This window comes from Hyla sarda, chromosome 3, assembly GCF_029499605.1.
Source record: "Hyla sarda isolate aHylSar1 chromosome 3, aHylSar1.hap1, whole genome shotgun sequence".
NCBI lineage: Eukaryota > Metazoa > Chordata > Amphibia > Anura > Hylidae > Hyla > Hyla sarda.
In genome coordinates this window covers 120,424,766-120,441,036 of record NC_079191.1, presented here as the reverse complement: position 1 = coordinate 120,441,036, position 16,271 = coordinate 120,424,766, and the positions used below count along the sequence as shown (strand labels likewise).

At 41.1% G+C, this 16,271-nt stretch overlaps 1 protein-coding gene across 2 annotated transcripts in view; it reads right to left on the bottom strand.

Annotated features, from left to right (window-relative positions):
• Nucleotides 1–245: 245 nt before the first annotated feature.
• Nucleotides 246–16,271, bottom strand: part of SGPP2 (sphingosine-1-phosphate phosphatase 2) — a 41,466-nt gene continuing 25,440 nt past the window's right edge. The window contains exons 1-4 of one of the 2 annotated variants that reach the window (XM_056563164.1): nucleotides 11,681–11,778; nucleotides 8,414–8,593; nucleotides 6,458–6,547; nucleotides 246–1,753 (exon numbers count right to left, since the gene is read on the bottom strand). In XM_056563164.1, the coding sequence (XP_056419139.1) occupies nucleotides 1,211–1,753; nucleotides 6,458–6,547; nucleotides 8,414–8,587 (807 nt within the window). In that variant the 5' untranslated portion in view covers nucleotides 8,588–8,593; nucleotides 11,681–11,778 and the 3' untranslated portion in view covers nucleotides 246–1,210. Of the gene's footprint in view, nucleotides 1,754–6,457; nucleotides 6,548–8,413; nucleotides 8,594–11,680; nucleotides 11,779–16,271 lie in introns of those variants that run through there. The other variant, XM_056563163.1, reaches the window with a different exon arrangement.

The following is a 16,271-nucleotide window of genomic DNA, read 5'->3' as shown; positions in this document are numbered from 1 at the left end:
TTGTATTGAAAGGGGCGGGCCGTGACGTAACGATGCTTCGGCCCCTGTATTGCCTGTCATTACGTGCAGAGCGAACTCGCTCTGTACAGTAATGATAACGCGGTGCCACAGTGGCGATCCCGGGGGTCCCCAGCAGCGGGACCGTGGCGATCTGACATCTTATCCCCTATCCTTTGGATAGGGGATAAGATGTCTAGGGGCGGAGTACCCCTTTAATGTAGATTTTAACATTTGAGAGCCTTGTAAGTAGTTTTTCCCTAATTTATTATTAATGTACAATATCTTTTAGAAATTTAGAAAAACTTTATTAGAGCAGGTATGGTGTAGACATACAACTCACCATCTGGGTCATGTGTACAGTCACCCCCATAGTATGATTACTATCAATCGCTAGGTTTATACGCTGCTTTGGGTATATACAAAATCAAACCTGAAGCCACAATAGACAGACAAACAATAGACTGCTGCTTCATAAGGCACTCATTACTTCATCCTGTGTAAATGATAAGTCAGACAATCAGTGCAGTATAAATATTGTAAACCTTCACTTTGTGCATACAAAATATCCATTCTGTCTGCTTACACACTTTTGTGTTTCGCTCCCCCCCCCCCTCCCCCCCTCTGAATACTGCAGTTTCTACAGAATACATTTTCCAGGTTTCTGTAGCAATATCCAAAAAGGAATAAATATTTGATATGAAAAGGGGTTATTCAGAAATTGAAAAGCAGAGCTAAGTTCTTCCAAAGACAGCACCACACTTGTCTTCAGGTTGTGTGTTATTACAACTTGGTTCCATTCAATTGATTGGAATGGAGCTGCAATACCACACACAACCTAAGGACGCATGTGGTGCTGTTTTTTTCCCCAAAAAAACATCTGTTTTTTTAGTTCTGGATTACCCTTTTAAGGTGTCTTAAAAATTTTTTTGACCAGTCGTTTCTTGGGGAACATATTGGAGTCCAGTCTCATCGTCCATGAGGAAGAGAACTAATGGAGTTTGGAAGTGTCCATTAAGACAAATCATAGAAGAGCCTCTTGCTTAAGATCTCAACCGATGAGTAGAAAATCATCATGGAGTCATAATACTGTCCATTATCCGTGTTTTGTATAGATCTCCAAATTTTTGTTTTTTAGAATACAACCAAATTTAGGAACCAGACTCTTTGGATCGATACATCTTTTATATTTGCTTCCTTCTTCTGAGGAAACTTATAATTTTACCAGATAATAGATCCAAGGAACAACTGATGTGGCAACCAAACCAATGGATGTATAAGTCACAAATTTATAGGGAACCTCAATCTCCAGCCTTTGCCTAACCAGTACATCCTGCGTTGAGACTTTGTACCATGAACCTAGAGCTTTGAGAGACAGTGTCTTAGCAATGTATCGAGTTAGTACCAAGAGTGTAACACCAAGAATAAACCTCAGCAGCTGCTTAAACAGCAAAGGATAGGAAAGCGGAGGTAAGGGGAGCGGGAGCACGCCAGAAGGCATATAAGTCAGTCCTATCAAATTGATGATCCAAACACCTACACAGGTCCCTGCACCCACACCCAGTATAACAGTGGTATCTGCTCGCGTAGTGCTGTAGTGATCCAACTTTGGGTAGTTGTAGCTCAGAAGGAAACCAGCAACAACAACAAGTACAGGAAATATTGGGTTGGTCAGAATCAGATGATCAACTGCATCCCACAGTGGAAAAGTCAATGCTATAAACAGCAGGGCGATCAGAGCGCCACAGATCACATCCTGTAATAAAAAAAGAAAAATGTAAGACTTGTACCACACATGCATGTTCATTTATAAGAACTGGCTCTATAGAATTTAGGCATTGGGTTTATAAGGACAGAATAGGAGGAATAAAAGGACTTTATGATTGTATCCACACTTAACTTTACCCTTAGTGGTTTCGAGGAAGTACAGAAGACCAAATATCCTGATCATATATTACTTAAATAGGTACTACCACTTTAAAAAGCCCTTGACGTGTCGTATAGACATGTCAAAATTTTTGTTTGACCAATTGTTAGAACAAACTGGGAGGAAAGCGTGCTAAGCTGTGTGTCACATTGCCAAGATGGACTTCTAATGTAAGGGTATGGGTCTGTCTGAGGATGCATTCAGATTTCTTACATGCCGGGACTGGAGGCACGGTTTTTAGTCTGGTCACAAAACCGGGGTAAAAATTAGCCGATCGGAGTCATTATCTGACTCAGGTCGGTTCCTTTAATTGAATGAGATGGAGGCCGGGTCCGGCTGGGATACCGGAGGGCCTGGTTTTCCCATCTCCCAGCCGGATCCGGTCACCGTATGTAAGAAACGTGATGTGAATGCCGCCTTAGTCACACGCAGCACAGAGGGCAGGGAAAGAAGTGCCCAGAGATGATTTCAATGCAGCATTGAGTGTGTAGAAATGATAAAACTAGATACAGGGACACGATTCCACTGTGAACCTCCTCACAACTCTCTTTGGGCCTGTCCTTTGACATGCAGTCTTGTAGCTGACAATATAACAATACTGTAATTCTAGAAAGCATTCCCATCTGAATTTCAAAGCCTAGATTTCATGGAAGCGATCTCACGAGACCTTCACATGATTCTCTCTTAAACATCCTTTATATGGCTCTTCCAGCATTGCTTTCAAGACTTATTGACAATTTCCAATTGCCTGGTAGCCACACGAACTATGGTAATGTATGTGCCTCTGAAGTTTAATCCGTTCCCTGCTGGAAAAGGCAGCAAATCACTGGATTTTACTATATTACCCAGCACCCCTGCTGTGAAGGGACCAATGAATGCCATTGTTCCTCTCTGAGTAATCATTTCCATTGAAATATCCATGGTACATTCATTATGTGCTTCTCTTGCCCAGGGCTTAGAATGGCAATGGACAAGGCACACTAAAGTATTGAGATATGGAAGAGGTCTATTCTTCAAGTTAGAAAATCACCCCACCAGCATTTAGGAGAAAGGCAACAGGGTCAAGAATATAGACAGATAGTTGTCACACATCTTTACAAAGATGACTGGGGCCTGACTGACTTCAATAGGTCAATCCCATTAAACACTACCATGGGGGCAGACTGGCAGAGTCAGATTGAAAGAGAACAATAATGCATTTATATTAGAATTATTTTAATATAGAATACACTGCTTACTTACTAATTGTCACTGTTAATAACTTGTCAATGTCATTTTTGTACTTAAAAGATAGGGAGATTTACAAGGGGTCATAAAGGCGCAGCCGCATATGCATATAGGATATATCACTCAAACAGTAATTGTGTCCCCCATAGTCATGTAGGTTATGTAACTGTACCTTGCACTATGAATCAGGCTATTTAACTTAAAAAGGGGTTGCTTCATAAAAAAACAAAAACATTTTCCAAAACCTTAGTAAGGACCCTTATCTTTTATCCAGAGCTTAGAGTGTCGAGACAATTTATCAAAATCTTTTTGGATTAATAAGTTATCTAAAATGAATGGCTAGCTCTAGATTTCAGCATGTTCAATGCTTTGTCCCTATGGAGGTAAGTTTTAAAAGGGGTACTCCGATGGAAAACTATATATTTTTTTTTAAAGGAAAACTGTCAGCTTGCTCCCCCTGCACTAACCAGCAGTACTGGCTGATAGTGCAGGAGACAGTGATCAGTTTGATACCTACCATGCCTGGATCCGTTCGACCGAAATCTTTGTTTTTCCATATATGCTAATTAGTTGCTAACTAGCACAGGTGGGCTAACTGGCACTCTGACGTCAGCGGCCACAGCGCCGCCCAGCTCATCAATATTCCTCCCCTCCCTCAGCCTCTCCCTCTTCATTACAGAGCAGGGAGAGGCGGAGGGAGGGGAGGAATATTGATGAGCTGGGCGGCGCTGCGGCCGCTGACGTCAGAGTGCCAGTTAGCCCGCCTGTGCTTTGTTTTTAAACCGAATATAAAACCGTGGTCAACCACGTTTTGAGTATGGGAAAATACCATATTGCAAGCAATCCGTACGCGACCGGATGCATCCAGGTGCATACGGTTTTCAATTATTTGTCTATGCATACGGTTTTCAATATGGTTCCGTATGTTTTCATTCGTGGAAACGTACTTGAAAAACGTGGTGTGAACCCAGCCTAAAACAGATTTGTAAATTACTTCTTTTTAAGACTTTTAATCCTTCCAGTACTTATCAGCTGCTGTATAATGCAGAGGAAGTCGTTTTCTTTTTGAATTTCTTCTCTGTCTGACCACAGTGTTTTCTGCTGACACCTCTGTCCATGTCAGGAACTGTCCAAAACAGAAGCAAATCCCCATAGAAAACCTATCCTGCTCTGGACAGTTCCTGACATGGACAGAGGTGTCAGCAGAAAACACTGTGGTCAGACAGAAAAGAAATTCAAAAAGAAAAGAACTTCCTCTGCAGTATACAGCAGCTGATAAGTACTGGAAGGATTAAGAGTCTTAAAAAGAAGTAATTTACAAATCTGTTTTAGGCTGGGTTCACACCACGTTTTTCAAGTACGTTTCTACGAATTAAAACGTACGGAACCGTATGCATAGACAAATAATTGAAAACCGTATGCACCTGGATGCATCCGATCGCGTACGGTTTGCTTGCAATATGGTATTTTCCCATACTCAAAACGTGGTTTACCATGGTTTTATATCCGGTTTAAAAACCGTACTGCAACCACATAAGATTTTTTTTTTTTTTTTTAAACATGGACGTCAATGGGAAACGCACATGTATGTATACGGTTCCATTACGGGAAACAGTATATGGTTTTTACTTTGCACATGCGCATTTGCATCCTAAAGTCCCCACCCAACACCCCGCCCCCCCCCCCCCCCATTAAAAATTTAAATTTTTTGAAAATGTAGGTTTTAAAAAAAAAACGGACAGAACCGTATGCATTTTAAAAACAGTAAACGGTTTAAAAACACATACGGTTTACTTTTTCCCCATACTGGAAGGATTAAGATTTTTAAATAGAAGGAATTTACAAATCTGTTTAACTTTCTGGCACCAAATTGAATAATTCTTTTTCCCCCACAGAGTATACCTTTAACAGCTTCTCTACTGCAATATATGCAAATAACTTTCGTATGTAAATGAGAAACGTTAAAGTTTTTCCCCCATGGATGGCACTCAGAACCTATTCCCAGGATAGATTATAGGGGTCTGGTAGGCCTGACCACTGAGACACTCACTGATTATGAAAACTGGTGTCCTGTGCATCCCTGGATGAAGGTAGCAGTGGACGGACTCATTTGATGCCACTACCTCCAACTCAATGGGCCTCATGAAGATAGCCGAGTGTCTGGTTACATTAGGCAACATCATGGCAGTCTGACACTGTCCAGGAGGACAGTTTTTCTAACACCTTATAAGACACAAATCAAGCACAACATCAGGACCTTTTTTTTTTTTTTTTTTTAAATCAGTTCGTGTCCCAGCCATTGGAACCCCTCCAATAAGACATCTAGTCTGTGGATTAGTAATGAGTGCCGTTCATGTACAACCCATGTGTAAAAACTTTCAGCAGGTTAGGGTATGCTAATAGGGGACTTTACAGTGAGGATTTTAGTACTGTTAATATGGTGCTCCTATGCGCAGTTCATCTGTAATATTTATGTAATTCATATGCAGATTAGGCCGTTTGGTGCACTGGGGTTGTTCCTTTACCCCTCTGGCCGCCTGCAACTTAAACAAGGCCTCCTCATGAATACTGAACCTTGTAGTGGCCCTGAATTACTGCAGAGGGGTGTCTCTAAATTCGTATGGGGGTGTTATTAGAGGAACAGGTGGGTGGCTGTATGAGTGCACCTAGGGGGTGGGGGGGGGGGGGGTAAAGGAACACTCCCAATGTACTGAACAAACCAATTTGCATTAAAATAAAACTGTTACAGGTAAATGGAGCACCATATTAAAAAGGTACTATAAATGTAGCGTCACTCAAAAGCCTCCATCAGCCACATATTAGAATGCCCTAACCTGCTGATAGATTCCCTTTCCTGCTGGCCATCTGTATCAGTTTAGGATCCAGGGAGCATCTAAGCATTTGGGGCGAATTATATACAATGAATACGTTACCAGTAGGTCTTTTCAGTAAGAATTGTAAATTATTTCTATGTGGATATATAAGTGCACACTGTAGCAGTTTGCAGACTCTTCCTGCTTTGATTATCTTGTCTGTACTGTCTACGATTCTGCTCATTTTCAATGTCAAACTTATTTAACCAATAGAACTGTCATGGCTGCCATATAAGACAGCTTATGCAGTGAAAATTAAGCAGCTTGGAACACCGAGTGGATTTCATTTCCATAATCTAAACTTCATGCTGTTTCATGGCACCATGTCATGTTATAATGTTATACATGGTTTGTCGGCCTATAGAACATATCAGCCACATGTACATATGGAACCCATCAATGCCAGTGTCTGACAATGGACCTAACAACTCACCAGCACTGTGTGCATCCCTGTATACAGCCGGCTGAGGGACACTAGGGTAGAGAGGCAAAGAGCAGCCACAAATCCAAGCACAAAGGGAAACTGTAGAAAAAAAGGCAAGTATTAAACGAACTCCAAACTACACCTTCTATTCCAGCACAGAGTCAGATACACTGGCCATACATGGTGTAATGTAAAGAAAATTAGAATATAATATAAAGCAATGACAGTATCTTTGGCTGAGGACATTTTATTGACTTCTGCCATGTAGGACTGATGGGTAACTCTTCCTTCTGGAGAAGATTCTGGCTTTACTAAAAATCCCCAGTAAGGTTATTAGACTCTTAAAAAGGAGTTGGGCACTGACATAGGGATGCTACCGCTAACAAGTGGCACCAGAAAGCAAGAGCTACTTTGCGTATTTTTTTTCCCCAGTGAACTATTACAAGGCCAATAAAACTCCACATGCCACTTTAGCCTTCTCATAAGCCTGATTCAAAGGGCTTACCACCAATTCACATATAATCAGCTATAACAAATCATAAGACAAATCATTGCCCCATGTATAGCATCTTTATTGCATGCAAAGTATAACAAATATGCTATAAACAAATAACTTAAGTGTGTTTTACCTAATATAGAGCCGCCCTATGTGCACATAGCCCTACTGTGGGTGCTAATAAGAGAACAGAAAGGAATGGGTGGGTTATCTATGGCAGATATGTCCACACCTTGTATTGGCAAAATGCAGAACTAAAGAAAAACTAAACTGAAATAAGAAAAAAATAATCATTGGTCCATACAATGCGAATCGCCCTGATATGTAATGTAGCTAGTGAATGGATTCGATCTTCTTTATCAGTGCTCTATTCTAGTAGTCAGTATTATAAAGCAGAAGAAAATTCCTCTTTCAAATTATTTTCTGGTGGCTTTTACTGGCTGCCACTTAAAGCTCTTCTAAGTTTACCCGAGTTGTACATGTTGCCTAGATATTGCTATCCCAGTTTTCCATCAGTAACGTATGAATCCATATTTGACCTTTAGATGCCTCCCGTAAAATGAATATACATTTTTAAAAATATTCCTGCTGAGTTAATGTCTGCCAGCGACACTGAAGGCCAAAAAGAGCCAGCAATAGCGCAGTCAGCAACACACTTAATAGTCGGAAATCAATAGCTTCTTATACCCTTATTTATTCTATACATCCTAATCTCTAAAACATTAAAATGGAGGAATATATATAGATATATAAATAAATAAAGTCAGAATAAAAGCCCAGGAAAATAAAAAAGGTGGCCAAAACAATTTTTTGTCAAATACTGGGAATGTGTTGGAAAGAAATTAGCGAATTCTCAGCATTTAGAACTTTGCGGATCATGTTTCTGGCTCCAGAAAATTAATAGGGTTTTCCCTATAAAATGCTTTTATGATAAGGGGACCCCCCACTAGGAGCCCCAGTGGTATGCCTAATCCCAATTAACAGTAGAAACATAGGTCACATGGCATGCACAGTCACCCTCCACTAAAGTCAAGCAGAGACACGGTAACAGGTACATGATCTGCTCAGCCACTTTTATGGACATCCACGTTTTTAGGATTCATTGGCCTCATAGCAGTGACTCCATTCCCAAGACCTGACTTTTATGGGATATCTAGTCTTAAACATATGTCCTAAGAGTAGTTTTATCCTAGTGCATGCAGCTATATAGTCTGGACTCCACTGACAACTCTACACTATTCTATAGTCTACTGATTCAGAAACTACGGGAACCTAGAAGAAAAATCCTGGCAGCCCTGCTTACCATTAGATCACTCCTACAGCAAATTATGCAATCCCCTAATATTTCTGAACACATCCTTCCAAAGAGGAGCTTGGCTTTTAATGGATTATCCATCAAATAACATTTTCTGTTTCAATGTAGAAATCAATCCATCCATATTCAAAACAACTGTGAAACCATCTCCAACCTGGTATCGTTCCATGGCAGCCAACAGGAAAGTGAAGGAGATTGCAGTGGCGGCAATGGCGTGTGTGGATGGCATGCCGTACTCAGCTTCTACTCTAGTCTCAAGCTTCACCACTGGAGGAGAGGACGGACGAGGCCACTTTAAAAGATCTTTAGAAGCTTGACCTACGTACATGACAATCTGAAAGAGAAAATGTATGTTTGAGTTCAGTGAGTACTCTCACCAGTCCTTCTAATCTGCTGAAAACCATTGGGTGATTGGTACAGAGCAAGAACTTGGGTGTTCCATTAGGGTAGGGTATTTGCTGCTGCGTATTTTCATACCCATTGAAGTAAAAAAAAATATGCAGCAAAATACGGCACGTGTGACCCTACCCTTAGTGGTCCAACAAGGAACCTACAGAACAATAGCAGTGCTGTACAGACCACGATGGCAAACCATTGGAAATAATATAAAAAGCAAGTATTATCATTATTTAAAAAACAAATGTAAAAAGGGTCATATTTTTAAATTAGCAGTTTTCAAGTTACTCTCATATACTTCCTAGGTCAAGGGACTAGATGACTGCTAATCCTAGTATAAACCTTTCAGTGTATTCAGTGTATTCTGTTTCATACACATTTCTTTTGACCACATTTTCTGCTATAATCAATACTTTTCATTGATTTCTACAAGATAGTTCTCTGCAATGATTGTCTGAAGGTTACGTAGTATAAGACTAAGCTATTTTGTCCTGGTTTGAGAAAACGCCTGAAAAAACGGCAGTGCAATTTCCTGCGTCTGGTGTTTTTTCATTTGTGTGGAAATTGCATTTTTGGCACCTTGGCAGTTTTTTTTGGTACCCAAAATTTGTTGGGTACCCAAAAAAAAAAAAAAAAAAAAGGTGCAGTAGTGATGGAAAAAAAATATAACAAAATGAATTTTTTTTTTTAAACAAAATATTAATTTTTAATAAAGTGTGTGTTTCACTTTTTTCCCCCTCTATTTTTTTTTACATGTTTTACGTAGTACTACTACTTCCAGCATGGAACACAGACTGTTCCATGATGGGAGTAGTAGTACCTGTACTAATCGTGTCAGTCGTGACACCCGATGCGATCGTCCATAATATAGCAGAGATGCGGAGAGGCTCTATACAGCGCTCGCATATCTGCATTATACTCCGGCCAGTGATGTGAATAGAACATCACTCATTCATATTTTCTGCCCAGAGTGGTGATTGGCCGGATGGTTGCAGCCAATCACAGCTCTGAGGGAAATATGAACGAGTGATGTTCTATTCACATCACTGGCAAGAGTATAGTGCAGAGATGCAGAACGCTGTATAGAGCCGCTCCGCCTCTCTGCTATAGACAGGACGATCGCAGCGGATGTCAGAAGTGATACCCGCTGTGATCTGTTCTTACCTGCAGGTACTACTACTCCCAACATGGAGCACACTCTGCTCCATGATGGGAGCTGTAGTACCTGCATTAATAGACAGATCGCAGAGTGTGTAACTTCTGACACCTGTTGCTATCTGTCTGTTAATGCAGGTACTACAACTCACGCATGGAGCAGAGTGTAACCTGCAGTTAAGGAAAGATCACAGTGGATGTCACTCCTGACACTGTGATCCTCCACTATAATGTATAGATGCGGCTGCTCTTCTATGGTCCCCTACACTGACGTATATATACACATATTCATATTTCCCACAGAGAGCTGTGATTGGCTGGAACCATCTGGCCAATCACAGCTCTCTGCGAGAAATATGAATAGGTGTATATATACGCCAGTGCAGGGGACCATAGAAGAGCGGTCGGCCACATCGAAACATTATACAGGAGGATCGCAAGGGGCAATCTGTCATTTAGTACAGGTACTGCTACTCCCATCATGAAAAAAAAAAAATGTAAAAACTAAAGAAAAAAGTGTGAAAAACACCATTAATGCCGGCTACATTTTTAGATCCCTGCCCGCACACAAATTGATCCCAGTTTAAAAATTAAAAAAAAATTTTGTAATAAAAGATACATTTCATTAGATACAATTTTTCCCCCATCACTACTGGATCTTTTTTTAAATGGTACCCTACGAAATTTTATGAAAAAAGGTATCTCCATCGCCTTTTTGAATTGCTAAAGTCTAAAAGAGAATAAAAACCAAAGTTAAAATCCACATGGCGTTTTTTCTTGGCATTTTCTTCATTTCCATAGACTTCTGTGGGAGAAAAACACCACGATTTCACGGAAAAAATACGCTTGTGGCTCAACATTTTGCAAAACCGCCAAGGATTAAAAAACGCCAAACTGAAAAACACGGAAAAATAAATTTTGCGATTTCTCATTGATTTACAGCTTACATCTGGCCGCAGCGTTTTTTTGGGCCAAAAAAAGCCATGCGGCAGAATTGGCGTTAAAAAATAAATAAATAAATAAATAAATAAAACACAACAAGTAGAAGCTTAGCCTAATGCAAACTAACAAATGACTAGGCATCTTCACCCGGAGTGTGGCCAGACCTTCCGTCCAATAACTAACAGGTGCCTACAGATTTAACAAGGACATTTGGTAAACAGACAGAAGCTTTTAACTAACAGCAGATGGTTCAGCAGATTGTATTAAATTTATTATAACAGGCGTAGACATTCACAGATGTAGAGTGTACTTTATTGCCGCCAAGTAACACTTCATCTGTAAGCTTTCTAACTTATCTGTATAGCTTTACCCGTGTAACAACAGGGTCAGGATAACAAATCCCAAGTAATATTTTTTTTATTATGAAATATTACAGTATATTATAGTCTTGAAAACCAAAACAAACTAAATAAATTCAAAATACAGTAGCCTCCAAAACCACATACTATATATACTGTATAGATAAACTGAAAAAAGTTAAAAATAAATAAAATTTAAAAAATTAAAAGAAAGAAAGAAGGGGACCTAGTGATATATGCCTGGGTCCAATATAAAGATACAAAAACTACCAGAGCACATAGATATGAGTGAATAAACTCAGTTTCATTGCACAGAACCTTTGGAGTGTTTCAGTACGAGAGAGATAGAGGGATAGATACCTGAAATTTTTCAAGAAAATGAAGTATTTCTCACAGAAAAGGATTGCAGTAACACATGTTTTGCTATACACATGTTTATTCCCTCTGTGTGTATTGGACATAATGTCACACCAAACTCCAAAAATGGGCTGGACAAAAATTATTGGCCCCCTTTCAAAATTATGGAAAAATAAGATTGTGTCAAGCATGTGATGCTCCTTTAAACTCACCTGGGGCAAGTAACAGGTGTGGGCAACATAAAAATCACACCTGAAAGCAGATAAAAAAGGAGAGAAGTTCACTTAGTCTTTGCATTGTGTGTCTGTGTGTCACACTAAGCATGGACAACAGAAAGAGGAGAAGAAAACTGAGGACTTATAACCTTGAGATTGTTGATGATTTTGGTTCTCAAGTCCATCTCCAGAGATCTAGATTTGCCTTTGTCCACAGTGCGCAACATTATCAAGAAGTTTGCAATTTATAGCACTGTAGGTAATCTCCCTGGGCATGAACGGAAGAGAAATTGATGAAAAGGTGTCAACCCAGGATAGTCCAGATGGTGAATAAGCAGCCTCAAACAAGTTCCAAAAGATATTCAAGCTGTACAGCAGGCTCAGGGAGCATCAGTGTCACCGCGAACTATTCGTCCACATTTAAATGAAAGGCTACGGCAGGAGACCCAGGAGGACCCCACTGCTGACACAGATACATAAAAGCAAGACTACATTTTGCCAAAATGAACTTGAGTAAGCCAAAATCCTTCTGGGAAAACGTCTTGTGGACAGAAGAGACCAAGATAAAGTTTCTTGGTAAAGCACATCTTTTCTTTGTAGGCCTCATTCCGTTTTCAGTAAACAGGTGAATGAACACAGTACCTACAGTGAAATATGGTAGAGGTTCAATGATGTTTTGGGGTTGTTTTGCTGCCTCTGAATGAATGTGTGCAAGGCATCATGAAATCTGAGGATTACCAACGGATTTTGGGTCTCACTGTACAGCACAGTGTCAGAAAGCTGGGTTTGCATCCAAGATCTTAGGTCTTCATGCAGGACAATTACTCCAAACATACATCAAAAAGCCCCCAGAAATGGATGGTAACAAAGCTCTGGAGAGTTCGGAAGTGGCCAGCAATGAGTCCGGATCCAAATCCCACTGAACACCTGTGGAGAGATCTTAAAATTGCTGTTGGGAAAAGGCGCCTTCTAATAAGAGAGACCTGGAGCAGTTTGCAAAGGAAGAATGGTCCAGCATTCCGGCTGAGAGGTGTAAGAAGCTTATCGATGGTTATAGTAAGTGACTGATTTCAGTGATTTTTCCAAAGGGTGTGCAACCAAATATTAAGGGTGCCAATATTTATGTCCAGACCATTTTTTTTTTTGGAGTTTGATGTGACACTATGTCCAATTTGCTTTGTTTCCTCCCTTTTTTGGTTTAGTTACAATACACACAAAAGGGAATAAACATGTGTATAGCAAAGCATGTGTTACTGCAATCCTTTTCTGTGAGAAATACTTCATTTTTCTAGAAACATTTCAGGGGTGCCAACATTTATGGCCATGACTGTGTGTGTGTGTGTGTGTGTGTGTGTGTGTGTGTGTGTGTGTGTGTGTGTGTGTGTGTGTGTGTGTGTGTGTGTGTGTGTGTGTGTGTGAGAGAGAATATTATATATATACACATACATACATACACACACACACATATATATATATACATACATATACACATATACACACACACACACACATATATATATACACACACACACATATATATATATATATATATATACACACACACACATATATATATATATATATATATATATATACACACACACATATATATATATATATATATATATATATATATATACATATATATATATATATATACATATATACATATATACATATATATATATATATATATATATACATATATACATATATATATATATATACATATATACATACATATACACACATACATATACATACATATATATACATATATATACATACACACACACACACCATATTTATCGGCGTATAACATGCACTTTTTAGTCTAAAATTTTTAGCCTAAAGTCTACCTGCGTGTTACACGCCGATAAGCTGCTGCAGTTCAATGATTTAAAGCGGGCGCAGGTGCAGAGACCGCCACCACTGCCGGCTTTTCTGCCCCTGCCTGTCCTGGGGTCTAGAGCCCTGCTTCCGGCCCTTCTCTTCCCCTGGCCATCGTTGCCGCTGCCCGTTCTCTCCCCCTGGCTATCGTTGCCACTGCCTCATTGTCGGCGCCGATAGCCAGGGGGAGAGAAGCGGTGCCGGCAGTGGGGCAGCGGCGCCAACAGACAGGGGGAGAGAAGGGGCAGCAGCACCCATTGCCCCGTTTCCTCCCCCATCCCCGGTTGTATAATTACCTGTTGCCGGGGCCGGGTCCGTGCTGCTTCAGGCCAACGGTGTGCGTCCCCTGCGTCATTGCTTTGCGCTGCGAGACGCAATGATGTCACTCGTCATTGTGCCGCGCCGTGCAGCGCATAGCAACGATGCAGGGGATGCACACCGGAGGCCTGAAGCAGCGTGGACCCGACCCCGGCAACAGGTAATTATACAACCGGGGATGGGGGGAGGCAACGGGGCAACAGGGCAGCGGCGCCGGCAATGGGTGCCACTGCCCCTTCTCTCCCCCTGGCTATCGGCGCCGGCAATGGGGCGCCGGCACCGATAGTCAGGGGGGGGGGGAACGAGCAGCGGCGCAAATAGCCAGCGGGAGAGAAGCGGCGGCAGCAGGGCTCTAGACCCCAGGAAAGGCAGGGGGAGAGAAGCGGGCAGCGACAGCCCCTCTCCCCCTGCCTTTCCTGGGGGTGTATTGGGGTATACGCATGCACACACACGCACCCTCATTTTACCAAGGATATTTGGGTAAAAAACTTTTTTACCCAAATATCCTTGGTAAAATGAGGGTGCGTGTTATAGGCCGGTGGTATACCCCGATAAATACGGTATTTATATATATATATATATATATATATATATATATATATATATATATATATATATATACACACACACACATATATATATATATATATATATATATATATATATACACACACACACATATATATATATATATATATATATATATATATATATATACATATATATATATATATATATATATATATATATATATATATATATACACACATACATATATATATTATATACACACACACACATATATATAGGGGACAGATAAGGGACACCGGGGTCTCCTAGCAGGAGTGTGTGTGTGTCCCGATCCCCGTGATCGGGACACACGGTGCTGCTCAGGATTTTTCTGTGCAGCACGCCATCAGCTAGTCAGATTTGACTAGCTTATAGGAGCGATCGCTGTGTGTGTGTGTGTGTGTGTGTGTGTGTGTGGGGGGAGAGGGGCAGGGTTATGGTTTGAGGGACGAAACCCCCCCTAGGTCCCGAGGCAAGATGGCTGGCTATTAGTGATAGCCACCATCTTACCTGGCGCGGCGGGATGCAGCTAGTGGCAGCCAGTATCTGCATGACGTACATATACATCATAGGTCGGGAAAACCTTCTCGGTCATGACGTACATGTGTGTCATGGGTCGGGAAGGGGTGAAAGGGGTACTCCGATGGAATTTTTTTTTTCCTCAAATCAACTGGTGCCAGAAAGTTAAACAGATTTGTAAATTACTTCTATAAAAAAAAATCTTAACCCTTCCAGTACTTATCAGCTGCTGTATACTACAGAGGAAGTTGAGTTGTTCTTTTGTGTCTGACCACAGTGCTCTCTGCTGACACCGCTGTCTCTGTCAGGAACTGTCCAGAGCAGGATGGTGTTTGCTCCTACTCTGGACAGTGGAGTTTAGATATGGAGACTGGCTAGGTCACTCCAGGACCTTGAAATGCTTCTTACAAAGCCACTCCTTCATTGCCCAGGCGGTGTGTTTGGGACCATTGTCATACTGAAAGACCCAGCCACGTTTTATCTTCAATGCGCTTGCTGATGGAAGGAGGTTTTAACTCAAAATCTCACGATACATGACCCCATCCATTCTTTCCTTTACACAGATCAGTCATAATGGTCCCTTAGCAGAAAAGCTGCCCCAAAGCATGATGTGTCCACCCCCATGCTTCACAGTAGGTGTGGTGTTCTTTTGGATGCAACTCAGCATTCTTTCTCCTTCAAATATGACAAGTTTTTACCAAAAAGTTCTACTTTGGTTTCATCTGACCATATGACATTCTCCTAGTCCTCTTCTGGATTATCCAAATGCTCTCTAGCAAACTTCAGATGGGCCCGGACATGTACTGGTTTAAGCAGGGGGACACGTCTGGCACTGCATGATTTGAGTCCCTGGTGGCGTAGTGTGTTGCTGATGGTAGCCTTTGTTACTTTGGTCCCAGCTCTCTGCAGGTCATTCACTAGGTCCCCCCATGTGGTTCTGGGATTTTTGCTCACCGTTCTTGTGATCATTTTGACACCCCAGGGTGAGATCTTGTGTGGAGCCCCAGGTCGAGGGAGATTATCAGTGGTCTTGTATGTCTTCGATTTCTAATAATTGCTCCCACAGTTGATTTCTTCACACCAAGCTGCTTGTCTATTGCAGATTCAGTCTCCTCAGCCTGGTGCAGGTCTACAATCTTGTTTCTGGTGTCCTTTGACAGCTCTTTGGGACTTGGCTGTAGTGGAGTTTGCAGTGTGACTGAGGTTGTGGACAGGTATCTTTTATACTGATAACAAGTTCAAACAGGTGCCATTAATACGGGTAACAAGTGGAGGACAGAGGAAACTCTTA